The sequence below is a fragment of the Urocampus carinirostris genome, chromosome 8 (assembly GCF_059441175.1).
Source record: "Urocampus carinirostris isolate Australia breed hairy pipefish chromosome 8, RoL_Ucar_1.0, whole genome shotgun sequence".
Lineage (NCBI taxonomy): Eukaryota > Metazoa > Chordata > Actinopteri > Syngnathiformes > Syngnathidae > Urocampus > Urocampus carinirostris.
The window spans coordinates 3,514,972-3,526,049 of record NC_142356.1 but is presented as its reverse complement, the minus strand read 5'-3'; the positions used below and the strand labels follow the sequence as shown (position 1 = coordinate 3,526,049).

Sequence of the window (11,078 nt, the reverse complement as noted above, 5' to 3'; positions counted from 1 at the left end):
ATGAAGTTTAAAAAAAAAATCAGCTGACTGTCAACTTCCGGAAAAACCTGTTGTGTGCATTTACTTATTCAACCAATTAGCGATTAGGCTTTCCTATCAATCATTTATCTTTTCTTTTGATTGGACAGAATCTGGACTTCCCACTGACGACACACTTTCAACAATCGTAGTCGTTTCATGAACTCAAAAATTGAATGTGTTTTTATTTCATTTTTTGAATATTATATTAAAAATTAACGCCAGATAGAAAAAAAAGATGTCATCATGGTGTGATGAAGTTAAATAAAGAAAAAAGAAAAAGCGAAAATCAGAAGATTACCACTTTCTGAGATGGGCGGAACCTGTTTTAATAATCAACCATTCCGCGATTAGATTGCCCTGTCACTCCATTCTTCTCTCACTATGATTGGATACAGTCTGAAACGCCCACTGAAAACACTCGCGAACGTAAAAGTTGGTTTTTCACGAACAAAAAAAGGCCTTTCACGAATATATTATCATACTCACAATAAATTCCAACTTATTTGCGAAGTAGCCAACAAAAAAAGGTCTTAAAGGCAAACCAAATGACGGTACGATTCCAGGTGTTTTTGGTGTTTTTTGCATATTTAACCAATCAGCGATTAGATTGTCCTGTCACTCAATTCTTCTATCACTATGATTGGATAAAATCTGAAATGTCCACTCAAAACACTAGAGAACGTAACAGTTGCTTTTTCACGAACATTGAAAAACAGCCTTTCAAAATATATTATCATACTCAAGTAAATTCCAATTTATTTGTGAAGTAGCCATCAAAAAAAAGGTCTTAAAAGCAAACAAAATGACGGTACGATTCCAGGTCTTTTTTTGGTGTTTTTGCATATTTAACCAATCAGCGATTAGATTGCCCTGTCACTCATTTCTTCTCTCACTATGATTGGATAAAGTCTGAAACGCTCACTAAAACACTTGAAAACGTTAACAGTTGTTTTTTTTTCAGGAACATTAAAAAACGGCCATTCAAAATATATTATCATACTTACAATAAATTCCAACTTATTTGTGGAGTAGCCATCAAAAAAAGGTCTTAAAGGCAAACCAAATGACTGTACGGTTCCAGGTCTTTTTGGTGTTTTTGCATATTGTGGCCAATCAGCAATTAGATTATCCTGTCACTCATTTCTTCTCTCACTATGATTGGATAGAATCTGAAACGCCCACTGAAAACACTCCATAACGTAACAGTTGTTTTTTTCCACGAACATAAAAAAACAGCCTTTCAAAATATATTATCATACAGTAAATTCTAACTTATTTGTGAAGTAGCCAACAAAAAGGCCCAAAAGACAAACCAAATGACTGTACGATTCCAGAGAAGGGCTGATCATTTTGCACATTAAACCAATCAGCGGTTAGATTGCCCTGTCACTCAATTCTCTACCTAATGTGATTGGACAGAGCCCACACGCCCACGGAAAACACAAGTGAACGAAAAAGTTCCTGCTTAATGACCTCCAAACCAAACTCAGGTATATAAAAAATGGATTTAGTACAACATATAAACAACCAACTTCCAAATAAATAAATGCCAGTTTGTCTATGAATCACAGAGGTAAAATAAACAATTGGAAAATGGAAGTGAATGACGTCATCAAAAGATCGGCTTGCATGCATTAGTGACATAAAATACACTTGAAATTATTCATATTTGATGCACTTGTCGTCCATTTTCTTACTATTGAGACACTCGTGCGGACGTGCGGCTGCGCGCATCCTGCAGAATAGCCCCCCCCCTCCTCCTTTTGCCCTTCAGCTTGTGCGGAAGCTCAGTTCGAGTTCCGATTGGTTCCGAAAAACATTCATTCATCATTTCGCTGCGTGCAACCGTGCACATTCTAAGAGGAGTGCAAAGTTTCCGGATATTTTGCACAGGGGACATCGGATCCACAAGGATGGCAGTCTACAAACTGGTTCTGATCCGCCACGGAGAAAGCTGCTGGAACCAGGAGAACCGTTTCTGCGGCTGGTTCGATGCGGACCTTAGCGAGACGGGGGAACGGGAGGCCAAGCGAGGAGGACAAGCCCTGAAAGGTAGAAAATGAAACGGTCGAAATCGGCCATTCTGCCTGCCATTGGATTAGAAGGCTGCAAAATGGTGCTTAGGCGACTGAGTCGGATGAGCGAAAACAGGTTGAGGGCCTAAATCAGGGGTCAGCAACCTTTTTGGACGAAAACTTAATTTCCAACATTAAAATAAAAAACAATAACAACAAAATAATGTTACATAATATGTTGGAAAAGGGGTAGTAAGAAGCAACCCCTTCATCTTTCCTATGAGATACACCAATGATAATAACAACAATATAAATAATATTAATAATAACAGTTATAATATAACAATAGCAACAATAACACAAAGTTAACCATAGTTCTAGACCGCAGGTGTCAAACAAGGCGGTCCGCGGGCCGGGTCAGGCCCGCCGAGGGATTGAATCCGGCCCGCGAGACAACACTCAGAGAAGTGCAAGAGAAAAACAAGCTGCAGGTTGGAATATGTCCACTTGATGTTGCCAAAGCCAGGTGTCTCGAGCAAAGACACTTGTATTTATTTCTCTCTCTCTCTCTCTCTCTCTCTCTCTCTCTCTCTCTCTCTCTCTCTCTCTCTCTCTGTCTTTCTTTTGCACCCCTTTTCTCACACTCTGTCTCTGTCTCATTCTCTGTGTCTTTTAATCTCTTTTGCTCTAACTTCTCTTTCTCTCTTCATACCCTTCACGCTTTCTTTTCTCGTTTCTCTCCTTCTGTCTTCTCTCCCCACTGCCCCAGCATGGCTGAGATGGGCTCCAGCACCCCCGTAACCCTACTGAGGATAAGCGGTGCAGATGATGGACGGATGGACTTTGGTTTTATTTAAATTTAAAGATAATTCATTTATATCCTCCCATTCTTTTAGGTTAATTAATTTGAAGATGGTATACCAGCTACCAGCTAGTCATGCATTTCTAATCTTGTTATTACTAGGTTGTAATGACTCTAAGTATGGTGACACAATAACCACTATCAGAGGGATAACTGATCTTATGAAACCTTGGTTCTACTTTTTGTTACTGATTGCCGTGAAGGGCTACTAGCTTGAAATGAATATCCAGAATAAATATTTTTTTCATGTTACTCAGTTTGTAACTACTAGAAGTTGAGTTAAAATAGCCACAATTGCATTATGCTAGTTAGAAATATAATTTCCTAGAAAATAACAATGACCTATTATTGGTGAGCTATATTCAGAACTTGCCTGCGGGCTACTCAGTTGTTCTAAGGGGGCTACCACATTGGAGTCCCGTGCACAAAAACATCTGCTTTGTATATCGGGACAGAGTGATTTGTATACTTACACTATATATGGATGGATTCAACTGCGGCATTTTCGGGGTAGGGACAGAAAATAAAATTGACATTTCGTAGAAATCAATCAATACACATGGGGCTTTTTTATCCTGTAAGATCGAATTTGAATTGATTATTCGACTTTGTACTACAAGTCCCACAGTGCTATGCGACATCAGAATAGCCCGGATGTGTCACGGTTGCCATGGCGCCCAATTGCCCCCCGACGTGTGGTGCCAGCTTCTGTCACTGTTGCCATGGCACCCAATTGGCCCTGCCCCTGGGCGCCAGCTGAAGCTCGTTGACAGATTGACTCCCTGTCAGTATTTAAACTGTCCTGACAGTCCCCTTTTGTCGGTCCGTCTGCGAATCTCCGTTTTTACACGGCAAGCCCTTTTTCGCCGGTCCTGTCTTTTTTGCTCCTATTTTTCTCCCGCTACGATCTGTTTTCAGCTAAACCACGTCTGCTCTCCCTTCACGAATTACGACCTGTTTTGATCTCAAACTCGTCTGCCCCCCCTCCCGAGAAACGATCCGTTTTTTATCTCGACCACGTCTACTCTCCTCTCCTGGCTTTCGACTTTTTTCCGTTCCCGACACCGCCATCAGTCTGTCCGTGGAACAAGACTGTGACAGCAGTCTGTCGCTGAAGCTGCTCTTCTGTCTGGAGATGATGCTGTGTAGTGGATGTGTCTGTCTAGGAAAACTTATTTAATTCAATTTTATTTTGAAAAAGCGGTTGTACATAAGATTATTTATGTATTTATTTGTAATTCGGCCTTAATTTTCTACAGCAGGATCCGTTTATTTGATCACAGCTAACCATTTACAAAATAGACCATTTTCAACAATTTTAACCGTCGTCTAAAGTTGGTCAGAAATGAGTTTTTTAGCACGTACTTGCACGAGCGACATAAAACACGTGTAAATATAAACTACGTGGTACATTTTTGTAAAAGGTCACAAATTCACAAGAGGAAACACTTAAAACACAGGTACAAAGTAACAAAAACAAACAAGTGGTCTTAGAGCAGGGGTGTCAAACTCATTTGAACTCGGGGGCCACACGATAGAACAAACATTCTGTCGGGGGCCGGACTAGTGGATTAAAGAGAAAGAAAAAGAGAGATAAAGAAATAAGAGAAAGAGGGAGGGAAAAGGAGAGAGGGCAGGACAAAGAAAGAAAAAGGGAGAGGGAGAGAGCGTGAGAAACAAAAGAGATAAAAAGTCGTGAGAGAGGGGGAAAAGAAAGGGAGAGGAAGAAAGAAATCCAAAGAGAAATGGAAAGACAGAAGGAGGGAAAAGAGAAAAGAAAGCGCAAAGGGTAGGAAGAGAGAAAGAAAAGAGAGAAAAGGAAAAAAGGAAGTTAGAGCAAAATAAGTTAAAAAGACACAGAGAGAAAGAGACAACGAGCAACAGAGGAAGAGAAAAAGAGAGACACAGAGAGTGAAAGAGACGGAGAGTGGGAGAAAAGTGGTGGAAAAGAGAGAGAGAGGAAGAGAGAGAGAGAGAGAAAGAAATACAAGTACAGTGTCTTTGTTCGAGGCACCTTTCTTTGGTAACATCAAGTTGACATATTTCAACCTGCAGCTTGTTTTTCTCTCGCGCTTCTCAGAGTGTTGTCTCGCGGGCCGGATTCAATCCCATAGCGGGCCTGATCTGGCCCGCGGGCCGCCTGTTTGACACCGGTGTCTTAGAGCAGCTCACAAAATGTCCAAACCAGACATGGCTTGTGGCCAATAGCATTGACTGGGACTGTAGCCAGTCCATATAAGGAGCCGGAATAATTAGGCGCAGATGGGCACTCTCCAGCCACTCCCCCCGGGCTGGCACCCTCTTTAACACAAAATGTTGCTGTTCTATATTTCTCATATAGTTGGGGTCAGAATACATTTAATGGCAAACTTTGGTGAAAATATCGTGTCTCCCTTCCTCAGATGCCGGCTACGAGTTTGACGTTTGCTACACGTCGGTTCTGAAGAGGGCGGTGCGGACCTTGTGGTTTGTTCTGGACGGCATCGACCAAATGTGGCTGCCGGTGCACCGGACCTGGCGTCTCAACGAGCGCCATTATGGCGGCTTGACGGGTTTGAACAAGGCCGAGACGGCCGCCAAGCACGGGGAGGCCCAGGTCAAGATCTGGAGGCGCTCTTTCGACATTCCTCCCCCACCCATGGATGAGGGACATGACTTCTACCAGGCCATAAGCAAGGTTAGAGTTTTTTTCTGCAGGGGTCGATGGCCGGGACGGAGGAGCAGAAACGTAAACGGGTCCCGAAAAGAGGTCGGTGACGGGAATCAGACGGAAAACAGGGCAGGGTAGTCAGGAGCAATCTCATCTCATCTCATTAGCCGTACCGCTTATCCTCATTAGGGTCGCGGGGGGGGGGGGGGGCTGGAGGCAGTGGGCAGGGGACACCCTGAACTGGTTGCCAGCCAATCGCAGGGCACACGGGGACAGACAACTCACTCGCTCATTTGCACCTAGGGACAATTTGGACCGGCCAATTCACCTGAAATGCATGTTTTTGGAACGTGGGAGGAAACCGGAGTGCCCGGAGGAAACCCACGTAAGCACGGGGAGAACATACAAACTCCGCACAGGAAGTCTGGAGCTGGATTTGAACCCACGACAGGTTCCCATGACATGAACTGTGCCGCACAAGCGCTAACCACTGCGCCACCGTGCTGCCAGTCAGGAGCAATGTTCCCTGTAATTTTCCTTACGGGTCTGAGCGTTCACACAAAGTCGGTGGGCAACGCTTGAAACAACAGTGAGCAACCATAATCCCAAGTGTGGCAAGATCATTAATGATCAAACATGTCCAAAACTTGACATTTTGCTGAGTTTCCGGCAATGCAAAATGATTTTTCTCTTTTGAATGAATTGACTCATGTACTATTGCAAAGGTTGTACGGCTGATTCGCAGACGGACTGACAACCGGGGATTAACAGGGCGGGGTTTAAATAGTGGGGAAGCCAATCTGTCTCATGGTTGCCATGGCGCCTACTTGGCTGCGCCCGTTTGTGTCACGGTTGCCATGGTGCCCAATTGGCCGCGCCCGTGTTGTGCCAGCTGCGGCTCGTTTAGAGTTTGACTTTCTGTGTATACAAGGCTCAGCGCTCTCTTGCTTCAGTGTCAGCCCGTCAACGAACTTCTGCTCCACAAGATGTGGGTTCTGTCCTGTTTTCCTGTGATACCTGCAGTCTAGTATTGTTCCCGTTTATTTTTGTACTGTTTAATTTCAAGTTCTAGTTTTGTTTTCAGTCTATTCTTGTCCTGTTGGTTAGTTTCTCCAGGTTTGGTTCCCGTCTAGTTTCTCCTGTTTATTTTCGTTACCCTGATTCGTTATCGTTCTCGTCGGTCGCTGGCGTCCTGTCCTTCCACGCCAGACCGGCTTCCTAACGTGCATGACTCCCCATTTCCCATAAAATAAAGGGCTTGTGTGAGAACATTACGCGATTGGGTCCTGTATCTGTTCCGGTTCTGACAATCTTTCTAAAAGCTGCAGCTGGCGCCACACGGGCGGGGCCAATTGGGCGCCATGGCAGCAGTGACAATTTTGGGCAGTTTTGCTTTTCTATAGTTCAGCACTGGTTTATTTTGTTTTTATACAGTATATATACATTGTTGATTTTATTTCCATTTAATTGTAACTAAATTCAGAATAAATATTTAATTTTGGTTTTTATTGTGTAAATTATAACCTTATCTTCTTTTCTCCTATATCTTCTTTGTTTTCTTTTATCCTCACTGTTAAATGTGAAACTGGAGTGCCACGTCCAAATTCGTTACCACAATATTTTCAGCCCATTTTGTAACAATGACGTTAAAGGTATATTCTATTCTATTCTATTATTTCGGATTGATTTTATTCACTCTTTCTCTATTTTATTCCCTTTCTTTTCCTCCTCTCTTTCTGTACCTCTTTGTCTCTTTCTCTCTATCTCTGTCTCTTTCTCTCCCCCTCAGTCTCTCTATTTCTTCTGTCTTTCTCCCACTCCCTTTCTCTTCCTTCTCTTTCCTCTCTATTTTATTCTCTTTCTCTTATTCTCCTTCCACTTGATTTCTCTTTCTCTCTATCTCTGTCTCTATTTATTCTCTCTTTCTCTCCCTTTCAGTCTCTCTCTTCTCTATCTCCCAGTCTGTGTTTTTATTCTTTCTTTTTCTGCTCTCTCGTTTTCTTTAACTCCTTTTCTCTTTCTCTCCATTTCTGTCTCTATTTCTCTCCCTCTCAGTCTCTCTTTATCATCCTTTTCTCTCCCCTCTCTTTTTTCTCTTTCTCTTATTCTCCTTTCTCTTTCTTTCCTTTGAATTTTGGCAGTTTTGTTCCGCCATGTTTAATCTCAATTTTCTGATTAAAATCATTTTAAAAAATGGTAAATAAACAGGTGTACTTTTGCTCCAGGACCGCCGTTACGCCGACCTGACGGACGAGCAACTTCCGACGTGCGAGAGCCTCAAAGACACCATCGCTCGGGCTCTTCCTTTTTGGAACGATGAGATCGTTCCGCAGATAAAAGAAGGGAAGAGGGTGCTGATTGCCGCCCACGGCAACAGTCTCCGCGGCATCGTCAAACATCTGGAAGGTAAGAATGGGAAGTATTTATGTTTACGGATTAAAATCGACATTCTCTGAAGCGCAATAGAACCCCTTGCTTTTATGGTCTATTGTACGTCGAATGGTTCTACAGTAGACCCCCAGGATACCACATAAATGGGTTCTTAGGTGAGGGACTGCATAGTGAAGTAACCGTATTGTGGGGGATGGAAACCTATGCTAATTAGCTAGTGCGTTCTGTTGGAATTTTAACTATCAAAATGTACCGTTTACCCAAATGTTTGAATTAGTTATCTGACTCCATTAACCAAACACAACCTACATTCATCCAACAATTATGCATGCTCGTTTTGAGAGAGAAATGACCAGGAAGCCGGCAATTTCACACAGGGGCGGGTTTATTATTCCTAACAGCAGATCTAAGAGTATCCAAAAGGAGACGACCGCCATCCGAATTGCCCCGGATCGTTAATACATTTCAAAAACAAAGCAAAGACATCCTACTATTCCCCTACAGGCTATGTGTCATCTGCAGCTAACTTTAGCTTTCTCTTATTGGTTGTCTTCTCCCCGCATGATGGCGCGTCGGCTCTTCCCATGAGCGCGCCAAGGCAGTTGTTTTGTGCTCAACCATCTCAAACAACAGCGCCCCGGCGTCTGGTCGCTCTGCGTCAGCACACCCACGCATCCTGTTATCAGAAGTGCGGCTCGTCCTAGACAAAGCATCTGCCACTTATGCATTTCCCACAGCCTTCCCTGACCTTTTATTGTACATTGAATTAAAGCACAGTCAGTAAATATCTTTATTGCATTAAACTGAATATGTGTAACTTGTAGTCAATCGTATAAAATCCTTTATACTCAAATGTATAAAATCCTTTAGTTCCAAACCCCAGTACCACGGAAAAAATAGTACCATCATTTCCAGACGGTTCTGTAAGCCACACCTGACTATTAGCCGCATGTGCCCACGTACATAAAGTATTTACAAAGAAAAAGCGGTAAACAGAAAAGGTTTACAAAGTTTTAATGACAAACACACACGGGGAAAAGGCGCAAGTAACACATATGGCAGGTAAATACAGTATTTGATTTCACCTGTAAGGTCATTACAAAGCACACAAGTTTACGAATCAAATGAAAATAGAGAAAGGCATCGTGGGAGGTAGTTCAGCAAAAAGCATATCAGCATTTTTATGAGGCCGGGACACAAACCAATCACAGATCAACATCCTATTTGACGTCAACCAATAGCAGACAAGCATCTTGGAGACTTAACTTAACATATGCACGACAAAGTTTGAATTGTACATGTTTTTGGCCACGTGAAATAATTGCTTGTATGAGAAGTAAATGAATTAGATCACATACTTTTAAGCAAAAATGTTGCAGGGGCGGGTACGCTGTATCCTTCTTAAAACCGCGTCGATCCAAAGACCTGACGTAAGTTGTGCTCGTATTTCAGGAATGTCCGAGGAAGCCATCATGGAGCTGAACCTTCCGACGGGTATTCCCGTCGTGTACGAGTTGGACAAAAATCTGAAACCCGTGGGCCCCATGCAGTTCCTGGGAGATGAGGAGACGGTTCGGAAAGCAATGGCTGCCGTGGCGGCTCAGGGTAAAGCAAAAAAATAGGTCGGAATCCAAGAATCCAAGTCTAATAGTCGACGCTGTGTCGTTTAACCCCTTCACAAAACATGTAAGTAGCAAGTTAATTTCATTAACCAACCACCCGGTAAATAAATTTTGTGACTTACCCATGCACTGACCAAAATGTTGTCTAAAGTTGATTCACTTTGCACTTGTCTTCAATGTGACGCTGTAACTACTGTGTAATAAATGTGGTAAACTACAGTTTTTTTCAGTGTTTTTTCCATAATGTAGACCAGTGGTTCCCAATGTGGCGGTACCGCCCCCTGGGGGCAGTGGAGAGATCTAGGGGGCGGTGAGGCAGTTTCGGAGCAGACCTTATTGCCTCGAAATAAAGAAACAAGATACAAAGAGATCTTGGCGGGAGAGGGAGAGCCGTTTATTTATCTTCGTCGGTGTCCAAAACAGAGTTCTCATTCGTCTATGAGACAATCAGCTTTTTTGTATCCTCAGACAACATCTCATTTTACTTAGCACGTCCCCTCGCGATGACGCACTTGTTTTTCCCTCAATGTCCATGCTTTTTGGGAATTGACCATTTTTTTTAGAATGTTTTCATCCTCTTTTGATTTTCCAAAGTTACACAATTTCCAAGAAACTCGTTGGGGTCGGCCTGACATCCAAATTCCTGGCTTGATCGCATGTTCCACGCCAAGCAGAATGTTATGACTAGGCAGCCCAAGGCGATTAATAAAAACGTTCGCTCACATTTAAACTAGGGAGAAACAAGCCTGGAATTTCCCGTTTTAAACGAATGTGTTTTCCTTATGTCAAGCTCGACTCCAATAAACCACAACAGCAGAAGAAGGCGGTAGGGGGGCGGCAGTCCGAAGTCAGAAGTTTGAACGTAGTGCGGTTGTGAAACCGGAAAGCACTGCGGTGAGTGATGAAGTTTTGGCCAACCCCAATTGTTACTGTTCGCGTTTTAAAAGCGTCGACCAATCAGAGGCAAGTTATAATAGTAGCGCAAGCCAATCAACGCGATTCAAAGTTTGCAAGCACCACACTATGCCACACCCACCGTGTGAGCTCATAGAGTGTCATGGCAGTGTCATGTGGCCTCCTGAGTTGAAATGAGTTTGTCAACCATGTTCTAGCGCAGGGGTGTCAAACTCATTTGAACTCGGGGGGCACAGGATAGAACAAACATTCTGTCGGGGGCCGGACTAGTATATTAGAGAGAAAGAAAAAGAGAGATAAAGAAATAAGAGGAAGGGAAAAGAAGAGAGAGGGCAGGACAAAGAAAGAGAAAGAGGGAGAGAGCGTGAGAAACAAAAGAGATAAAAAGAGAAGTCGTGAGACAGGGGGAAAGAAAGGGAGAGGAAGAAAGAAATCAAAAAAGAAATAGAAAGACAGAAGGAGAGAAAGGAGAAAAGAAAGCGCGAAGGGTAGGAAGAGAGAAAGAGAAAAGAGAGAAAAGGAAAAAAGGAAGTTAGAGCAAAAGAAGTTAAAAAGACAAAGAGAGAAAGACAAACAGTAACAAAGGAAGAGAAAAAGAGAGA

The 11,078-nt window shown here is 42.9% G+C and overlaps 1 protein-coding gene across 1 annotated transcript; it reads left to right on the top strand.

Annotated features, from left to right (window-relative positions):
- Positions 1-1,768: 1,768 nt before the first annotated feature.
- Positions 1,769-9,780, top strand: pgam1b (phosphoglycerate mutase 1b). Its single transcript, XM_088341379.1, has 4 exons — positions 1,769-2,073; positions 5,301-5,575; positions 7,774-7,954; positions 9,392-9,780. The coding sequence occupies exons 1-4, from the start codon at positions 1,935-1,937 to the stop codon at positions 9,559-9,561; spliced, it is 765 nt and encodes a 254-aa protein (XP_088197505.1). The 5' UTR covers positions 1,769-1,934; the 3' UTR covers positions 9,562-9,780.
- The last annotated feature ends 1,298 nt before the right edge of the window (positions 9,781-11,078 follow it).

Coding starts and splice junctions, on each gene's coding strand:
- pgam1b (XM_088341379.1), top strand. CDS start 1,935: ATGGCAGTCTACAAACTGGTTCTGATCCGCCACGGAGAAAGCTGCTGG. Junction 2,074..5,300: donor AGGAGGACAAGCCCTGAAAG/GTAGAAAATGAA, acceptor TCCCTTCCTCAG/ATGCCGGCTACGAGTTTGAC. Junction 7,955..9,391: donor CATCGTCAAACATCTGGAAG/GTAAGAATGGGA, acceptor CTCGTATTTCAG/GAATGTCCGAGGAAGCCATC.